We start from the raw sequence: 17,845 nt of genomic DNA, 5'->3' as shown, positions 1-17,845 counted from the left end.
TCCCATCATTCATGATCAAGAGCTATGGTCATGATCTCTTATTTCATTTACTACACGTAAAGCTGGTCTTCATCCTCTGTATGACCTCTTATCTTTCTACCCTTTATGCTTTCCCAAGTGATCACTTCTGCTCTGGCTTTGTTCTCCCTTTTGTGCTACTTGCTTTTTTAGGTAGAAAGGATATAAACACAAAGAATGAAGCAGTCATTACTCAAGGAGTTTATGCACCACAGGGGAGACTACAAGTACATATATAAATATGTGTAAAATAAATACCAAAAGTATAAGTACATGGTAGCTAAGCACAAGATAGTTATGGTGGGAGGATGCGTTCAGTTGGGGATCAGGTAAATCTGCATGAGGGAGAAAAGAAAAGCATTCTCTAAAGTGGAGGAAAGAATGGATTCCAGGTTTGGAGGTTGGTTGATACAAAGGCACAGATATGGGAGATACAGTACCATGTGTGAGGAACAGAGATAAGGCCATATCTAGAAGACTAGATCAAGGAAAGGGCAATCATGTCCACTAATATAGAAAGCCAGGTAGGGACCAGGTTGTGAGGAGCTTTAAAAGGTAAATAGAGGATTTTGTGTTTGATCCTAGAAGCTATAAGGACCCATTGAAGTTTATTGGTTGAAAGAATGACTTGATCAGATCTGTGCTTATGGAAAATCGCTTTGGCAGATTTTTGGAGGATTGACTGTAATAGGGAAGAGACTTGAGGCAAGAAGACCAATTAGGAAGTCGTGGCAAAAAAAAAGTGTGAGAGCCAAAAGTAAAGTAGTGGCTGTGTGAGTGTCTGATGTAAGAGCTATTATTGAGATAGAAATGGCAAGATTTGCCAACTGATAAATATATGTGGGATGATAAAGAATGAAGAGTTGATAGTGCTGAGATTATGAATCTGAGAGACTGGCAGAATGGTGGCACCTTTGAAAGGGAAGGAATAAGTATTTATTAAGCTCCTACTATGTATGAGGCAACTTAAACTCAATATGTCCAAAACAGAATTTGTTATTTTCCCTTTTTCTGTCAAAGGTGCGATCCTTCTAATCACCCAGGTTTGCAACATCATGGTCCTCTTTGCCTTCTCTTTTCATCTGTCTTTGCCCTTTGCCCTGCACCCTGTCTTTCTCCACATTCTTCCCAGAACCTCCGTTTTGAGGAAGAGCCCAGGACCATCATCTTTTACTCTTTGTATTTGACTGGCCATGCTCTGAGAGTGCACCTCTTTTGGTCCGCCTATGCTTTTATCTCCCTCCTATATGTGCTCTGCTTGAGCCCCTCGAGGATCTTAGAATGAGCTTGAAGGCTAGGAAGGACTGTCTTTTCTTTTTGCTTATATTTGTTTTCCCCAGTATTTAGCGCAGTGCCTGGTACATAATGAGCACTTACTGCTTCTTGACTTGACTGTCACTGACACATCTAATCATTTGCCAAGTCTTGTCCATTCTGCCTCTAAAACGTCTCTCATATCTGTCCTCTTCTTTTTGCTCATACAGTCATCGCTCTGGTTCAGTTCCCTCATCGCCTTCCCTTTTACCTGGATAATGGCAGTAACCACCTGATCCCCTTGCCTAAGGTCTCTCTCCAGTCCATCCATCCTTCCATGGCTTTTAGAGTAGGAGCAGGACAAAGGGGAGAACCTATTTAAAGAGGACAAATATAATGATAGCAGTAACCCAGTAAAACAGAGGATATGGTAACATCAACCTTGTCTGAACTGATTAGGTTAGCATGCCAAAGACTTTCATTCTTTTGCTTGTTTCTTATATTTTTGTCATGCTAGGGACTGTGTTTAGACTTGGAGTGGGCATGTTTTTAAGGCAGGAAAATATCATTGCATTTAGAATAGTAGATCCCTGTGAGTAGAGCCTATTGACAACCCATTCCAATTGACAGCTCCAGGGAACATATTTATTACCCTGTCAGTAAAGGCATCTGTTTTTTATACTACCTAGGGTGTAATTAAGTTGAAAACAGATTGATGGAACATATATTTAATGTAAGTCAGGGTGATTCAAAACCAAATTTATAAAATGCCTTTCCTTCTCCTTTTAAAAATGAAGTTAAACCTCTTGCTGCAGTAGAATAATTGTTGATTCTGCATTTTGTGTTCAGTTACAAAGTATGAATAGTTCTTCCCTGTACCTAAGATCTCTGTTTGAGTCGAAGTGCTTGAATCACTAGACCATCTTGGGTGGAAGCAGATATATAGCAAAAGGCCAAATGATGCAGCCCGTAGAAAGAAAGTGGTGGATAGCTCAATAGAAAACATTTAGCATGTTCTGTTTTGATATAGAATTTCTCAAGAATGGCTCATTTAAAATGAGCTCTGTTTTAAGTGTTAGTATTCCCAAATAGTCCACCACATGTTCCAAAGTTGTGTACAAATCTGAATCATGGTGGTTTGAGGGCTTCCTCAGTTTCTGGAACTGGGCCAGAACCAGGTCAGTCCTCTATGAGGAGAAATGAGGGTCTTTTGCCATTCACCAAGACTCTTGTGTGGAAGAGTGGCCACCAGCTCATAGAATCAGAGGTTCATACCTCTGACTATGTGGCCTCCTCTTCTGTAGCTCTTCAGGGTAGGATGGTGGTGATGAATGATGTTGCATTAGTTCCAAGTTCACTTAGTAGTAAACATCTTGGAGCCACCTTTCCATTTCTTTCTGCCTATCCCTTTCCAAATTTAAGATTTAAAATAAGATAATACATTCCCAGACTTATCTCTGTTTCTCCATTTAGCCATTGCAACATGGATCTCAAACTTAAAAAGATTTTTGAAAACCTTATTCTACCCTGACTGTAGACTCTTTTGATGGTTCAGCCTATCCTCCTTTGGCAACTGGCACAGTCACAACAGAATCCCAGGCCAGCGAGCCATGAAACAGTTAGCTGCTTTTGCGTCTGTAGAAAGCTGAACAGAACAACATTTCCAAGGCTTAGAAATAGTCCCATAGGGTCTAGAATGGCTGCCCTAAATCTGAGATAGGTGTAATCTGCTACTGCTGTAAGTGTCATATTGCAGCAGAAAAGCTGTGTCAACCAAAAGGTGGTTAATAGCTCACACTTGGGTGCTTTCATGGGGAGGGCATCTGGCAGTAGAAATAAAAAACCCTATTTGTATTGATTCCTGTACGTTTACCACTGTCCCTGTCACACGTATTGATTGTATTTTAGATTTAAAATGTTCTTTGTCATCACTTAAACCTTTCTGAGCCAAATGAAAGGATTGAGACTCGGCTTTTGGCATCAGCTCTTGAGTCCAGGCTTTTTCTTCACTGAAGGAGAGCAAAGAAACTGTGGTCCTTATGTTATTCGCTTGCTTTTGTTTTCCTTCCCTTTTTGCAAAGTACAAAAGCTGCGTGAGAACTGTTCCTGGGCACTAAAAACTTATCGAGTGCCATTAATGGTTTTAGCAATTTGGCTTAAAGTCGTTCCATTTCCTAAAATTGTCACTGGTTGGGTCTGCATATGCTCCCAAAACCAGTCACATGAATTTGAGCTTCTTAGTGCCTCCTGGAGATACCTTCTTGTGCTTCTTCTCACATAGTTCACATTAGTGCTGATGGGAGTTGAAAACCACCCTTTAGTGTATAGATAACAGGAAAAAAAAAACCTGTATTAAGAAAAGGCCCATAAAGTGGAAGCTGCCCACTAACCCTGTCCAAGCAAGGGCTGAACTGCCAAAAGAAAGAAAAAAAAAAGAGTAGTGATAGGGTCCAGAAAACTTTGTCCAGATTTTGAGATTTTACTATAATGTTTTTGTTCCCAGAGTCCCATAGTTTCTTAGTTTTCATTTGGGAATGACTCCCATAGAAGTTAATTTTTTTTATTTCATTGTAAGAATTTAAAAAACTTTAAGAATTAATACCAGCACCTTATAAAGCTTAGGGGTCATATAAGGGCTCTGAGCTAAGTAGAGATATTGGAATAGCATCCATATCCCTGTCATATAATCTGGTTTATCCTAGATTCGTGTTTGTTTATTCACTTAGATCACGACGACTTTCCCCAAGGATCCAGTTTATACTTTTTCTATTTCACAAAATCCATTCCCTATTGAGAACCGAGATGTCCTAGGCGAGACACAGGTAAGCTCCTCATCCCCAGAAATATATTTTAAAAGATCTGAAGATTGACCCTGTGTCAGTGCTATTTTTCCAGAAAGTGCCAAGTACTTGATCTGTCTCTCTTATTCATGCCTCTCAAAGAACCTAACCAGACCTTTGACAGAGACAGTTTTGATCTTAATTGCTATAGGGCCTATGGCTTCGAGTGACAGATTATTAGCTGGGCCAGTCTCTTCTAAATCCCCAGAAGCCTGTGGGACCTTGGGAAAAGGACCCTTTTCAGTTGACTCTTCACTTTTTCCAAACTTAGTGGTTATGTTAGGTATATTAGCAGCAGTCCCATTTTATGAATTGAGACAAACTCCTGCAGCTAAAGAAGTGTAAGCTGCTGCTGTCCTTCCCACAAGCTGTCCCATGTCCTGAGATGATTGTCTTTCATACACATAGTAATTAGAGTGGTTTGTATTTCTTTAGAGCCTTTGTAACTAATATTTCTATAAGCATATTCCTTTTTTCTTTTTCTTTACTTTGTAAAATTAATTTATTTTGAATTATCAACAATCACTTCCATAAGCTTTTGAGTTTTAATTTTTCCCCCTCCCCACCTCCCTCCCCAATACAGCATGCAATCTGATATAGGCTTTACATATACATTTCTATTAAACATGTTTTCACATTAGTGATGTTGTAAGGAAGACTTAGAACCAATAGGAGGAACCACCAGAAAGAGGAAACAAAACACAACAGAAGGGAAAAAAGTAGCAAATAGTATGCTTTGATCTGCATTCAAACGCTGTAGTTCTTTTTTTTGGACGTGGATAGCATTTTCCATCATAAAGCCTTTGGAGATGTCTTAGATCCTTGTATTGCTGAGAAGGGTTAAGTCTGTCAATATTAGTCATTGCACAACGTGGCTGTTACTGAGTACAACGTTCTCCTTGTTCTGCTCACTTCACTCAGCATCAGTCCATACAAGTCTTTCCAGGTTTTTCTGAAGTCAGCCTGTTCATCATTTCTGATAGCACGATAGTATTCCATTACATTCATATACCACAACTTGTTCAGCCATTCCCCAATTGATGGACATCCTCTCAATTCTTTGCCACCACAAAATATTTTTGTACATGAGAGTCCTTTTCTCATTTGTATGATCTCTTTGGGATATAGCCCTAGAAGTGCTATTGCTGGGTCAAAGGGTATGCACATTTTTATAGCCCTTTGGACAAAGTTCTAAATTGCTCTCCAGAATGATTGGATCATATCACAGCTCCACCAACAATGCATTAGTGTTCAATTTTCCCACATCTTTTCCAACATTTATTGTTTTCCTGTTTTGTCATGTTGGCCAATCTGATAGATGTGATGTGGTACCTCAGAGTTGTTTTGATTTGCATTTCTCTAATCAGTAGTGATTTAGAGCATTTTTTCATATGACCATAGATAGCTTTAGTTTCTTCATCTGAGAACTGCCTGTTCATATCCTTTGGCCATTTATCAATTGGGGAATGACTTGTATTCTTATAAATTTGACTTAATTCTGAAATGAGGCCCTTATCAGAGAGACTGGTTGTAAAATATAAGCATATTTCTTTTTTTTTAAAATTTTTTTTTAATAAGCATATTTTTAAAGAAATTTGTAAAGAATTGTTCTTCCTCCTTTATAATGGAGGAAAACCAAGGCTCAGAGAGCTCAAGTTACTTTCTTTGAGTTACACAGCTAGTAAATGTTTAATACAGTGGCTGAATCTGTCATTTCACTATTGCACAAAGCCTCTTCCACTGAAATATCTCCTTCATTGTTTTGTCAGATGTGGGCATGATAGCAGTGACTGAAACATTCGGGTACAAATTGGTGTTGTTGGGGTTTTTTTCATGCATTTTCATTAATAAGGTTTCCTTCTGAATGGTCACTTTTATAGTGTTCCAGAGGTGCTTCATAGACTTGGACTTTTTCCCTCGAAGACATGTCCAAGAAATTTAGCATGTGGGAGAACATTCTCACAGATGTGGTTTCCTGCCTAAAGTCTGAATCTTCTGCCACGTGTTTGCTCAAGAATCAGGGTGAGGAGAAGATTCAGATGGACTAAAAAAGCCAAATATTACATTTTTACCCCTAAGTGGAATTTGTTGCTATGCATCATTTTTTTCTCCCAGATGTGTGAAACTGAATTAAATTAGGATCTTTTTTCCAGCTATTTTAAGGTATCTTCTATACCTGGATCTGCTTAACACTTGCTTAGTCTCTTAACCTCACTAATTGAGTGTTATCCCTAAGGTTCTCTTTCCAGAAGAATGTCAGAAACTCTTTTGAAACTATTCTTTCACTTTGGATCCCATGTTTTTTAATCTCAGTTTAAAAAACACAAAACAAAACCACTTGCCAGCATTGTATTTGTTCAAATAAGTCTAAATGGAAAAATTATTACTTTCTTCACTATGGAGCTGGAGAACTGAAATGGAATTATAGTAAATCTTCATTTTTTCTCTTTCCCTGATCACTACAGGATTTTCATAGTTTGGCTACATACTTGTCTCAGAACACCTCCTCCATTTTCCTAGACATCATCTCAGATTTCCATCTGCTCCTCTTTCTGGTCACCAATGAAGTCATGCCTCTTCAGGTATGTAACCCAAGGAGAAAATTCTTGGCTAGAAACCTAAGCATATGGAGTCCAAAATTGCCTTGTGGGAGTGATATTCATCTGGGAAATTGTTGCCATTCTCTCCTACTTAGGTATCTCCATAGCAGAAACTAGAATGTAGCTGTGGTTGCCTGAAAGAGAATTTGATTCTAAAATCAGTTTCCCAGTCTTTCTGTGCTTCAGGCTTTGAGAATATAGAGAGTAAAAAGAGAGAGAGAGAGAGAGAGAATGTAAAGAGTAGCTTTTTGCAAAAAGAAGGTGTTTGTTTAATGATTGGAAGATGAATTTTTCTGATTTTGGACTCTTCACTGGGAAGGCTTCATAAGCTTGCCTTGCCTTTTGAGGTTGAGGGTAGCTTTTTCTTTTCTAATCATAAGCAGAGCCAATTCTACTCTGTCCTAAGGCAGAAAACATTAGAAATACCAGAAAAATTCCTGTCATAGTTCAAAATTACCGTTCCTGTTCTTTTCTCTTATATCTTTCTCCCCCAAAATAGTATTAATATCTTGGCATAGAGAGCTTGGCTGATTACCAGTCATGGAATTAACATCTGCACAGTTGGCGTTTTCTGATTTTAAAGACACACAGAGAAAAAAAAAGGCACATGTCTTACACATACTGGGAGTTAGAGACTGTTGGCATTTGCAGAACAGTTAGGCTGACAGTGGGCAGCTGGAGATCTGGACTAATCAGTGTTGTAGCTGGGATCCTTCAGCTTTAGCCATTCATTTTGAAAAAATACCAAGGAGGAAGCTAAACAGCATGTTTGGAATTCCCCTTGAGTTAAAGCATTGGCTGACAGCTCTGGTAGTCCGTGGGATAGATTCTTCTAAAACAGAGGTGAAATAGGTTGCTCCTTCCTTTTTGCCTTTGCATCATGCATGGAAGGAAGCTTCTGGTACATGCTACTTGGTTGGTCTTTGCAGCTCCCATTTTGTCTGGCAGCAACTTCTTTTCTCTTCCTTTAAAGACTAGTCTTGGGGCAGGTAGGTGGCACAGTGCATAGAGCACCAGCCCTGGAGTTAGGAGGACCCGAGTTCAAATCTGGCCTCACACACTTAGTAGCTGTGTGACCCTGGGCAAATCACTTAATCCCAGTTGCCTCCAAAAAAAAAATAAGTAAAGTCTAATCTTGCACAGCTGGCCCATATACCACTTTCAGCTTGCACTTTTTCTCCTTGGTTGTATCCCAGTACTTAGACCTGTCAGTTTCCAAATTTGATTGATCAAACTAACCATCTGAATTGATGAGGTAATGTGAAGAACTTTACAAATTTCGGCATTTCATCTAATTATTTAATTATTTATTTTTGGGTGAGGCAATCGGGGTTAAGTGACTTGCCCAGGGTCACTCAGCTAGTAAGTGTCAAGTGTCTCAGGCCAGATTTGAACTCAGGTCCTTCTGACTCCAGGGACGGTGCTCTATCCACTGCACCACCTAGCTGCCTCATTTGTACTTTTTATATCAATAGCCCTAATACTATTCACCCTTCCTCAACTTACCTATCTGAAAAATATACTTTGCAGATGAATAGGGTATGTTGGAGCAGCCTTTGTCTGGATATTCATTGTTAAGAGCCCCCTGAAGTCTTCACCTTTTAATTTTGTAACTTTTAAAATACCATGTGTTAGCCTTGAGGGCCTTGGGCATGAAGTGTGTTTTTAAAAGACATAATCCCCAAGATAAGGAGGAGCTGAGTTGGGGGGAGTGAGGAGAAGACTACAGTTATTACATCACTCAGTCAGCTCATATACCTGTGTGTGACTCTTTGTTCGCCTGTCCTAAGAATATGAGCCCCCAGGATAAAGGACCCTCTCCTTTATCTTCTATGATCCTGAATAGCCTGTTAGTACATGAAAGACAGACACAGTATCCCCCACTTGGGGGTTATTTAGGGAGGATTTAGAAGCTTGATTTAGCATACCCGTTTATAGCCCAAAGGATGTGGTTTTTTGAGCTTCGTGGTGTGGCAACTACAGGATTTCTTTAATTCCCTCAGAAGTTTGTCCTTTCAACAAGAGTCATAGGAATCTACTAGCTACATTTTTGTCTATACTTCACAAAGCAGGTTTAAACTTACTGATTTTGGTGTCTTTTAGGACAGCATTAGCTTATTGCTGGAGGCCGTGAGGACTAGGAATGAGGAGCTAGCACAGACTTGGAAAAAATCTGAGCAGTGGGCCACCATCGAACAGCTCTGCAGTAAGTACCTACATTCTGTTCCCATAGCCCCAGCACCTCCTACCCTCCTCTCTCTCTCCCTGCACCCCCAACTCTGGGAGTCATTATGCTCCCTATTTAAGAAGAGAAACAAAGCCTTGAAATCTCTAAATACTACCACTTGGTGTTTTATAAACTCATAGTTTATTTTTTCCCTCTAGGACTCAAACCTTAGTGGAGTGTAAGGTTCTTTGTGATAGAGCAGGTCCAAACTAAAAATGTCTGCCATGGCATATTTTTAAACTTCTTGGAAACAGCTTACCAAACAGAAACTTGGTATTTTGATAAGCACTAGCTTGGCTAAAAGCCACATTTGGGCATTTCTGGCAGTGGAGAATGCCTCGTAGACAGACCTTTCTCCACACCTACCCTTCTTCAAAATGTCCTTGACTAATGATAGAATATATCACAGTCCAAAATCCAAATTAGGTCTCAACTATTGTGACATCTTCAATGCCTAATAAATGTTCTTTACCCCACACAAGCACACACGTACTTTATGTTGGTTTACATTGGCTTTAAAAACCATCCCAATTTGAAACCACAGTTCCATCTCAAACAACTTCAGTTCCCTGGGCCCTTTGTAACTGTAGGCTTTTTCTCTGCAGATTTGAGAAATGCCCGAGTGTCATATACAAAGAAACTTGAAAATGTCATTGTTGTGTTTGGTTTTTTAAAATATAGGTTTTATCTTCAAGCCAGTTAGGTATGTGGATATTCACCAGAAAGTGAGGGGATCCATTGAAAAGAGATGTATTAAAAGAGTAGCTTAATGGCCAAAGAACTCTCATATTAAATGTGAGGGGATGTAGGGGAGGGAGGGGGTAAGTAATGATTGGGGGAGATGGGGAGGACTTTTCTTTTTACATAATAAACCTCTTGATTATAAAACCAGTAAAATAGCTGGCTAAAACTCCCATTTTTTCAAATTATACTTTGTGTTGCATTATTCTGAAAAATGACAGAAAATGAGTTATTCCCTCAGCAGGTTCATGCAGTATTCCAAACTGAGCAGGTGATGTGGGCTTTTAAGTACAGGAATTCCAGTATGTGCTTCAGGCAGTCCCACCAGCTGTCACTTAGCACTTAGTGCTAATGCTGCATCACCAGATTACTTTTTCCACAGAATTATTTTTGTGAGCTTTGCACAAGCAGCATAGAAATATTAAACAGAAGCTAGGAAAATTCTAGAATTTATTATTAAAGTAAAAATTAGTGAATGTCTAGAAAAGGAAATATTAATCACAGAGAATCCTCATAGGTTCATCAAAAACAGGTTGTGCCAGACTGATTGTATTTCTTTTTTTGACAAGGTTACTAGACTGATCAGAAAAATAGATTACCTAGATATTAGCAAAGCATTTGACAAATTCTCATATTCTCTGTTTGTGGAAAAAGACTCAGCTAATCTCAAATTAGGTGTGTACAATTAGGTGTATTCTCAGCTGCCTGGACTTACTAATCATTAATGATTTGATATCATTTTCAAGAGGGAAGTCTGTAGTGGATCTCCCTCAAGTTTAAGATGAGGGAAGAATGTCTAGCTAGTAGCTCATTTAAAAAAAGATCTTTAGGTCTTAGTGAAGTGTGTGCTCACATAGCAGTTACAATATGGCAGTCAAGAAAGCTAAAGCCATCTTAGGTTGTATTAAAAGGTGCGAACTCTGCTTCCAGTGTCCAGACTGGGAAGATGGAAGATTTGTTCTATTTGGCCTCAGCTGACATGATTAGAAGCAATGGGTAGTAGTTCTGAAGAGACAAAGTTGGCTTGATATAACTAAAAACTTCTCAACAGTTAGATGTACTGATACACAATGGGCTACCTCATGTAGTTGTGAGTATTCCCTCCACTGAAAAATTTCAAGCAAAAAGGCTAGATAATCACTTGTCAGGTGTTTTCGTAGAGGGTCCAGGTTTGGATTGGGTTGGATGGCCTCTGAGGTTCAGTGATTTCTGTGAATGGGCATTCATTAGAGCCCATTGCAGTGCCCTGCAGCCTTGGGGAAAATGTGAACAGAAAGAATTAGAAAGTCAGGAAAAGTTGATTTGTGTGCAGAAAATTTTAGTCTGATTTAAAAGAGAGCAAGAGGAATGAAAACATACAGTAAGTTCTGTACTGACTAGAAGTTTGAATAGCTATCAAGAAGGAAAAACAGATAAGATAGAGTCCTTGTCCCTACCTCCTCATGCTATAGTTGTGGGAATCTCTACCAAAAGAAAGGAAAACCTGAGTCTGGCATGATTTTACTTTGCAGATTGGTTTGTTTTCCCTTTCTATCTGACTGTGCATCTCTGATTCCATTGAACAGCTATAGTTTAAAATTTTCATATTATTTAACATAACCTCTTTGTTTTTTAGTTGTATTTAAAGTGTGGCTGGCTACTTTAAAAAATTTATTAATATCTTTTGTGTTTACATAACCTTCCTTTACATAAGCCTCTCTCCTCTGCTGCCTAGAGAACCATCTCTTGTAACAAAAGATGGAAAAGAACGAAGGGGAGTAAAGCAATAAGCACAGCTAATCGATATTAATTGAAGCTGATGGTATATGCAGTGTCCCAGACCCACAGCCTCGTTCTTTTCTGTTCTCCCTCTGCCCCCTCGAAGAGAAAGAAGGGACATGTATTTTCTTCTTTAGGGCCTAACTTTGCCATCATATAATTACACAGGTATTCAAGTTTTATTTTGATTTTGTTCTTTCCATTTTCCTTATTATAGTCTTATAATGTCCCCTTTCTTAAGAAGTGATCTCAAGCTGGTTTTTTGGGTTTTTTTTTTTTTTGGCTAGTCAGTGGGATAAGTGACTTGCCCAGGGTCACACAGCTAATAAGTGATATGTCTAAGGCCAGATTTGAACTAAGGTCCTCCTGAGTCCAGGGCTAGTGCTCTATCCACTGCACCACCTAGCTGCCACCTCAAGCTGTTCTTTTAAATTCAAATACCAGTCCCCAGTTTTGTTTAGGAGGTGCCTTACAGATATATTTGACACCCAGAATTGTGACATGAATAGAGGGGTGTTCCTGCAAAGAGATTCTAATATTTCATCTAAGGAATTGCCCTATAGTTGAGTTTTTACATGCACACATGTATGTATATCTGTATGTATGTGTATGCAAGCATGTTAGAGCATCTTCACATGTATTATTTCATTTGCCTTCTCATTACATCCCCATAAGATAGGCAGGGCAGCTGTCATTCCCCCCCCCCTTTTTAACAGCTGAGGAAACTGGCTGAAAGAGGCTGATTGCTCAAGCTAGAACTCATTCTTCCAGCATGTTGTTGGCATCATACTTACCTCCTTTTCATGTCTAGGATCACCAGTTGTTCAGTCATTGAGTAATAACTATTTCTCTGTGCTAACCACTGTGTGGAAGCACAGTTCCTGTCTTCACAGAGTTTTATAGTATAGTAGAGGCAGGAGCTAAGGCAGGTGGACTTCAAGAGCCTCAGGCACATCGTAATGCCACTGGAGAAATAAGAAAGTGCTCTTGGCCAGTACTTTTGGACATGTTAATTGGTTGGAGGGGGGGCAGTGACTTGCCCAGGGTCACAAAGCTGGTAAGTGTCAAGTGTCTGGTCTGAGGCCAGATTTGAACTCAAGTCCTCCTGACTCCAGGGCCAGTGCTCTATCCACTGCACCACTTAGCTGCTTCTTGGCCAGTACTTTTGACTGACAACAGCTTCCCTAAATTTATATCTCTTTATACAGCACCCATCCATATCATTCACAGGCATAAAGTGCCCCTCTTCTATCTGTCATATTATGTTAGTGAATTAGAAACCTTTAGGAAACCAGAATTTCAAACACAAGTCCAGTGACCACCTTGGAATTACCTCAAAATAGTCCCTGGAGTTCGAGTGCAGAGAGTGCTGGTCTTGTCAGGAAGACCTCATTTGAATCCTGCCTTGGGTGCCAACTGCAGAACCCTGGCAAATCACTTAAAACAATTGCTGCTTCAGTTTCCTATAAATGGATATGAAAACTGCACCTACTTCTCAGGTGCTATAGAAATATTAGTTACCATTACCATTCCTCCACACAGCCTAGCCAAAAGGATTTGTCAGAAATTCTTGTTTCCATTTTTATGAAACCAGAATGATAAAAGTGTTTTGGGCTTGGTTGACCTTGGAGGTCATGATGCAGAACCAGAAATCACTCCCAGTGCCCTGACTTCTGGGCTAGCTTCATATTTGTGACATTAATATGCTTGGGAAATTTCCTAGGTTTTTTGAATGAAGGAGGGAGAAGGGTGTTTCACTAGTCTTACAAGAACGAAACTTCCTGAACCTCTTTCAGGTATTTAATATTTTTGATTAAAAAGTACTGGATCCATGTCAAGCTATAACTGTATTGTATTGTGCGTGGCTGGGGAATAATAGCACCAGGCAGACTTTTCTTACAAGAAGTAATCATGATTTGAGATAATTTCTGAGTGAAGGTTTAGGATCAGCAGTGAGTGCTTGCATTTGTCAAGGTAATGCCTGCTCTACAAGCCAGCTGTTAACACTCTGTCATCACCAACAAGCCTCTAGGCCAGGCTCCCTCTCAGCATCCCTGGAAGCTGGACTGGTTGTTACCAGTATGTGAAGAGGGGAAAGGTCACTGAAGCTGTGCCAGCCGGTTACTGCTGTTACCAGTCGTTCTTTTGCTGTGGATGCTGTGTGTCTGTTCTGGCCATTCCACCCATTCGCCCTCAGTTCTGCAGACTTCTTGGCTGTTGTTTCATGATTTGACCATATACCTTGCTCTGCTTCCACAATTCTGGTAGATCTCTTGGTTTCTTTTTTGTGTGAACTTTACTATCATGGCCATCACAGGCCTTCAACATTTACATATTCTTTGATTTCTTTTTGCTTTACCTGACTTATTGCTGTCTGCTGGAAAGTAAACTTGGATTGAAGGGTTTAGAAGGCCTGGTGTAGTATATAGTGCTTCCCATTCATCAACTGAGGGTGGTCTGAGGACACCACTAGGGAAGCCCATAAAGCACAAGGGTTGGGGCATTGGATGAGTCTGATGCCAAGTAAACATTAGAAATCAAATGGGACATAAATGCCAGAGGTCTGCACTAGTTTGATATGTCTAAAGTCCTTAGAAGTAGCAACTTTCAGCAGTAGGGCAGAGCAAGTTGGGTGGTCAGATGGTCAGCAAAGAGATCTTGTAGAAGTAAGTGAAGAAGAGGAGAGAAGGGTTTTGCCTTACCAGCAAGACAGTTCTTGACAATGAGGCAGCTTCCGCTACTGTTTGCATTCCTCTCCCTGGTGAGAATCCTGAGGGATGCTTGCCTTGAGGCTTGCTAGTGATGGTCACTCAAGACAACTGTCTGGCTAATGCAAGGATGGAAAGCAGTGAAAAACATTGCTTTGACTGGAGGGCAGAGTGGAAAAAAAGACTGTCCAGACAACAGCTGTAATAGCAATCAGGGAATGGTCTTCACACGTGTGCAGTATGGCCATACATTATCTCACACATTGGTAGCAAGTAACATCAGAAATATCAGTAGTATTGTGAAAAATGGTACGAATCCAGATGGGCTAGCATGCCCTCCTTGTTTTCTTCTCTGCCCACCAGTAGTATGATTTCTTTTCCTCTCCCCACAGGTACAGTTGGTGTCCAGCTTCCAGGAATGCATGAGTATGGTGCCATTGGGGGTTCAACACATGCCACCTCCTCTGCAATGTGGGCTTGTCAACACTGCACCTTCATGAACCAGCCAGGCACGGACCACTGCGAGATGTGTAGCCTCCCCAGGACCTAACACTCCCCACTATCCTCCTGGGCAAACCTGGGGACCAGACTCTCAGCCCTCTTAGAAGCCAGGATCGTTTTTCATGATTCTTCCCCTGTAATGATGCCCCAGTGGTGGGCAGACCTGAAGGAGGGGAAAAGGCTACCCTTGGGTCTCTGTGACCCACAGAAGCATCTTGGCACTGTTCTTTTCAGAGGGTACCCACTAGATAGAGGGATCCAAGGCTGGGTTTTCTGCCAGGCTGAATTTAATCTCAAAACTGGAAATCCCAAAACTGTATCCCTAATGCAAGACATTTAACCTCAGTTTACAGTTTTGCAATTTGTATTTGATAAGGACTGCGCCCTTCTGTGTCACCTGGATTTTGCTTTTCCTGCAGCCTTCCCTTTTCCTTTTGCAATTTCCTCCCTTTTTTATTCTCTTAACTCTCCACTCCTTTACCCCATTCCCTTTTTAAAATTTTGTTGGTCCTCTGCCTTGTCCTCTACTCCATTACTAGGTATTGGATGCCTGCTGATAGTGGTGGATGCTTCTACCCCCTCAGCTTGGCTAGTCACCTGGTGAGAATGAGAACCGGCTTAGTCAGCTGAGCTGTGTCTTGGAGCAGGAGGCTTCTTCCCTTGTTGATTTGCATGATTTCCCCCCCCTCCCCCTTTTCACCTTTTCCTTCTCTCACCAAACTAGGAGGTGAGATTTAAAGGTCTGAGTTGGTTATAAGGACAGCAATTTGTAATTCCTGCCTACAGGCCCTTTTGGTTTATTTGTTTTTATTTTTTAAGGGAAAAATGCCACACAAAAGGGAGGTGTGAGAGGCTACTTTCCACTTCCCTTTCCCCCTCCGTTCTCAAGCTTTCACCTTAATAAATCCTTTTTGGGTGTGTGTTTGTGGATGGGCGTGTAGGGGTGTGTGTAGGTGTGTGCATCCACAGTTAGTTATCCTTTGAAGTAAACCTCAGTGCCTGAGTCTTTCCATCAAGCTACACAGTAAGGATAGGTTTAAAAACAAAAAGTCTAGATCAGGAGAACAGAAGAGTGAGCTGCACCCATGCAAGTGGAACACTGAAGCTGAGCACTGCAGTTGGGGGTGTTTTGCTTTTAAAATTTCTAAATAGTGCTGATAGTCCCCTGGATCTATCGGAGGTGAGCTTAGCTCACCCACAGTATTCAGTATTGTGTTCCTACCCACTAACCTTCTCTTCTCATCCTACTTCCTGAGTCCTTGGCTTCTGATTCACTGGCATGTCAACTGTAGCAATCCCAGGAGGGAATTTAGGGTTCTGCTAAGTATGAGGTCTGCACAAGATCCCTTGAGAAGGCAGCTGAGGAAGTGAATAATGGTAGCTGAGGGGGAAAAGAACAGAGGTCCTAAAGGGATCACTGGCATCTATTTACTCGCCAAGGCTCTGCCTGCAGGTAGGTAGGTACATAGTAGCCTAGCACCTCCAGGGAAGTTCTTTACAATCTTCCCCCATGTTGAGCCAATTGGCATGGCATGGGCATCTTGTTACATTCTGTCTTGATGCCAGCTGCAAATTATCCTCAGCCTTTCAGCATAAAGGAAAATGGGCACCACTGTAGGGTGCTTCTACCACTTCTGCACATCATGATATTTCTTGCATATGCTGAACCCTCTTTTCCTCTTGGGTTCTAGAGAGAATGTTTGCATCTGCTAGTTTGCATGTTGACTTCTGATGTGTCAGAAAGCTCAGTATAAGCTTTGGCTGATATCTTTGGGCAGAATTGGCTAGTGGCATTAGCTGCTTTCCTGGCCAAGGGTTTGGTTTGGATGATTATGTTTTGCCTGGGCAGTAACTTCTATGGGGGGCATGTGGTACTATTGCAATAGAGGATACAGAGTGAAGCATGAAATCCTGCATAGGGAAGCACCTCTCCAGGTAATCTATTCTAGAGCTGTTGAAAATGGTATTGGGGACTGAAATTTCTTTTGGAATATTGACTATCCTTTTCAGTTCAGACCTAATCCTTAGGATTATTCTGGAAGTTTAATGCATCTAGTTAGTGATCTTCCTTATGTACACACACTGAAATCATTCTCTTTATTCCTTTTTAAACCAAGCAGAAACTTAACCTTGCTTCCAAGACTTCATATCACAAATGTGGGATCATATGATGATCACAGGAAAGAAAGACCGAGACTCCTCCTCTGCTTGCACTAGTCTCCTTTATTTGCTGTATTTGTTTCACTTTACTTTCAACCAACCTCTTTTTCCCTCTGAGAAATTCTGGCATTTACACAACTTTTTGTTGTCTTGGTTTTATTTTTCTTTTTGTTTAACTACCTTGGTTCAGTAATGGACTTTATGCCGTTATCCAAAGAAAGCTATTGAGGGCTAGATGAAGCTACAAATATGGCAGCTGTATTGGTAGGAGGATCCAGCCCCTAACCAAACTCCTGGCTGCTTCCTTCAGGGTGGATGACTGACCCCAGCCCTGCAGATGAGTCCGAAGGCACAGTTTGGCCTTCTGGCCTTCCTAAATGCAGAAAGCCCAAACTGGGCTTGTCTTTCCTACTGTTAGTATAGGTCATTTTCCTTTTGTTGTCCCAGCCAGAAGCACATCTCCCGTGATGTAGTCCACTGCACTGTCTACAGCAGAGCCCATAATGGTCCCAGGAAAGTGGTAACTCACAAGTGCTCAGGATGGAAGGGCTCATGCAGGCCATTCCAGCAGCCCTTGTTGGCAGAGAAGATGTTGGTCTTTTCTCCCCTTACAGTTTGCATACCTAAAAACTAGCTATCTAGGGGTGTTGGTGCTCCAGCTTTGCTTGTTTGCAGATGTGCATTTGTTGGATTTGAATTGGAGTTATCTTAATCACAGCCCTGTAAGTGAAACCTAATAAAAGTACCTGAAATGACTGACTGGATCCCCCATTTTGTTGCCCTCCATTTAGTGTTTTCCTTTTTTTCAACAAACCAGTATTTTCTTTCATACCACCTTCCCCCACACTATAAAAAGAAAAACAAAGCCCTCATAACAAATTCCCTTGGCTGTGTCAGAAAGTGTACTTCTCACTCTGCATCTTCAGTTCATCTACCTCATGAAGATTCCTCACTGGTGGTTCTCTGGAATTGTTAGTCACTCATTGATCAGAATTCTCAGTTCTTTCAAAGTTGCTTGTCTTTACAAGGCTGTTATTT

The 17,845-nt window shown here is 40.8% G+C and overlaps 1 protein-coding gene across 2 annotated transcripts in view; it reads left to right on the top strand.

Annotated features, from left to right (window-relative positions):
- The window catches only part of NPLOC4 (NPL4 homolog, ubiquitin recognition factor), a 58,534-nt gene extending 40,971 nt beyond the window's left edge, over window positions 1-17,563 (top strand). The window contains exons 14-17 of one of the 2 annotated variants that reach the window (XM_021000840.2): window positions 3,999-4,094; window positions 6,578-6,694; window positions 8,816-8,918; window positions 14,539-17,563. In XM_021000840.2, the coding sequence (XP_020856499.2) occupies window positions 3,999-4,094; window positions 6,578-6,694; window positions 8,816-8,918; window positions 14,539-14,696 (474 nt within the window). In that variant the 3' untranslated portion in view covers window positions 14,697-17,563. The remainder of the gene's footprint in view (window positions 1-3,998; window positions 4,095-6,577; window positions 6,695-8,815; window positions 8,919-14,538) is intronic. The other variant, XM_021000841.2, reaches the window with a different exon arrangement.
- The last annotated feature ends 282 nt before the right edge of the window (window positions 17,564-17,845 follow it).

The sequence above is a fragment of the Phascolarctos cinereus genome, unplaced genomic scaffold (genome assembly GCF_003287225.1).
Source record: "Phascolarctos cinereus isolate Bilbo 61053 unplaced genomic scaffold, phaCin_HiC Scaffold_5;HRSCAF=322, whole genome shotgun sequence".
In the NCBI taxonomy this organism is placed as follows: domain Eukaryota; kingdom Metazoa; phylum Chordata; class Mammalia; order Diprotodontia; family Phascolarctidae; genus Phascolarctos; species Phascolarctos cinereus.
The sequence above is the reverse complement of the archived record's forward strand: the minus strand, read 5'-3'. Positions and strand labels throughout refer to the sequence as shown.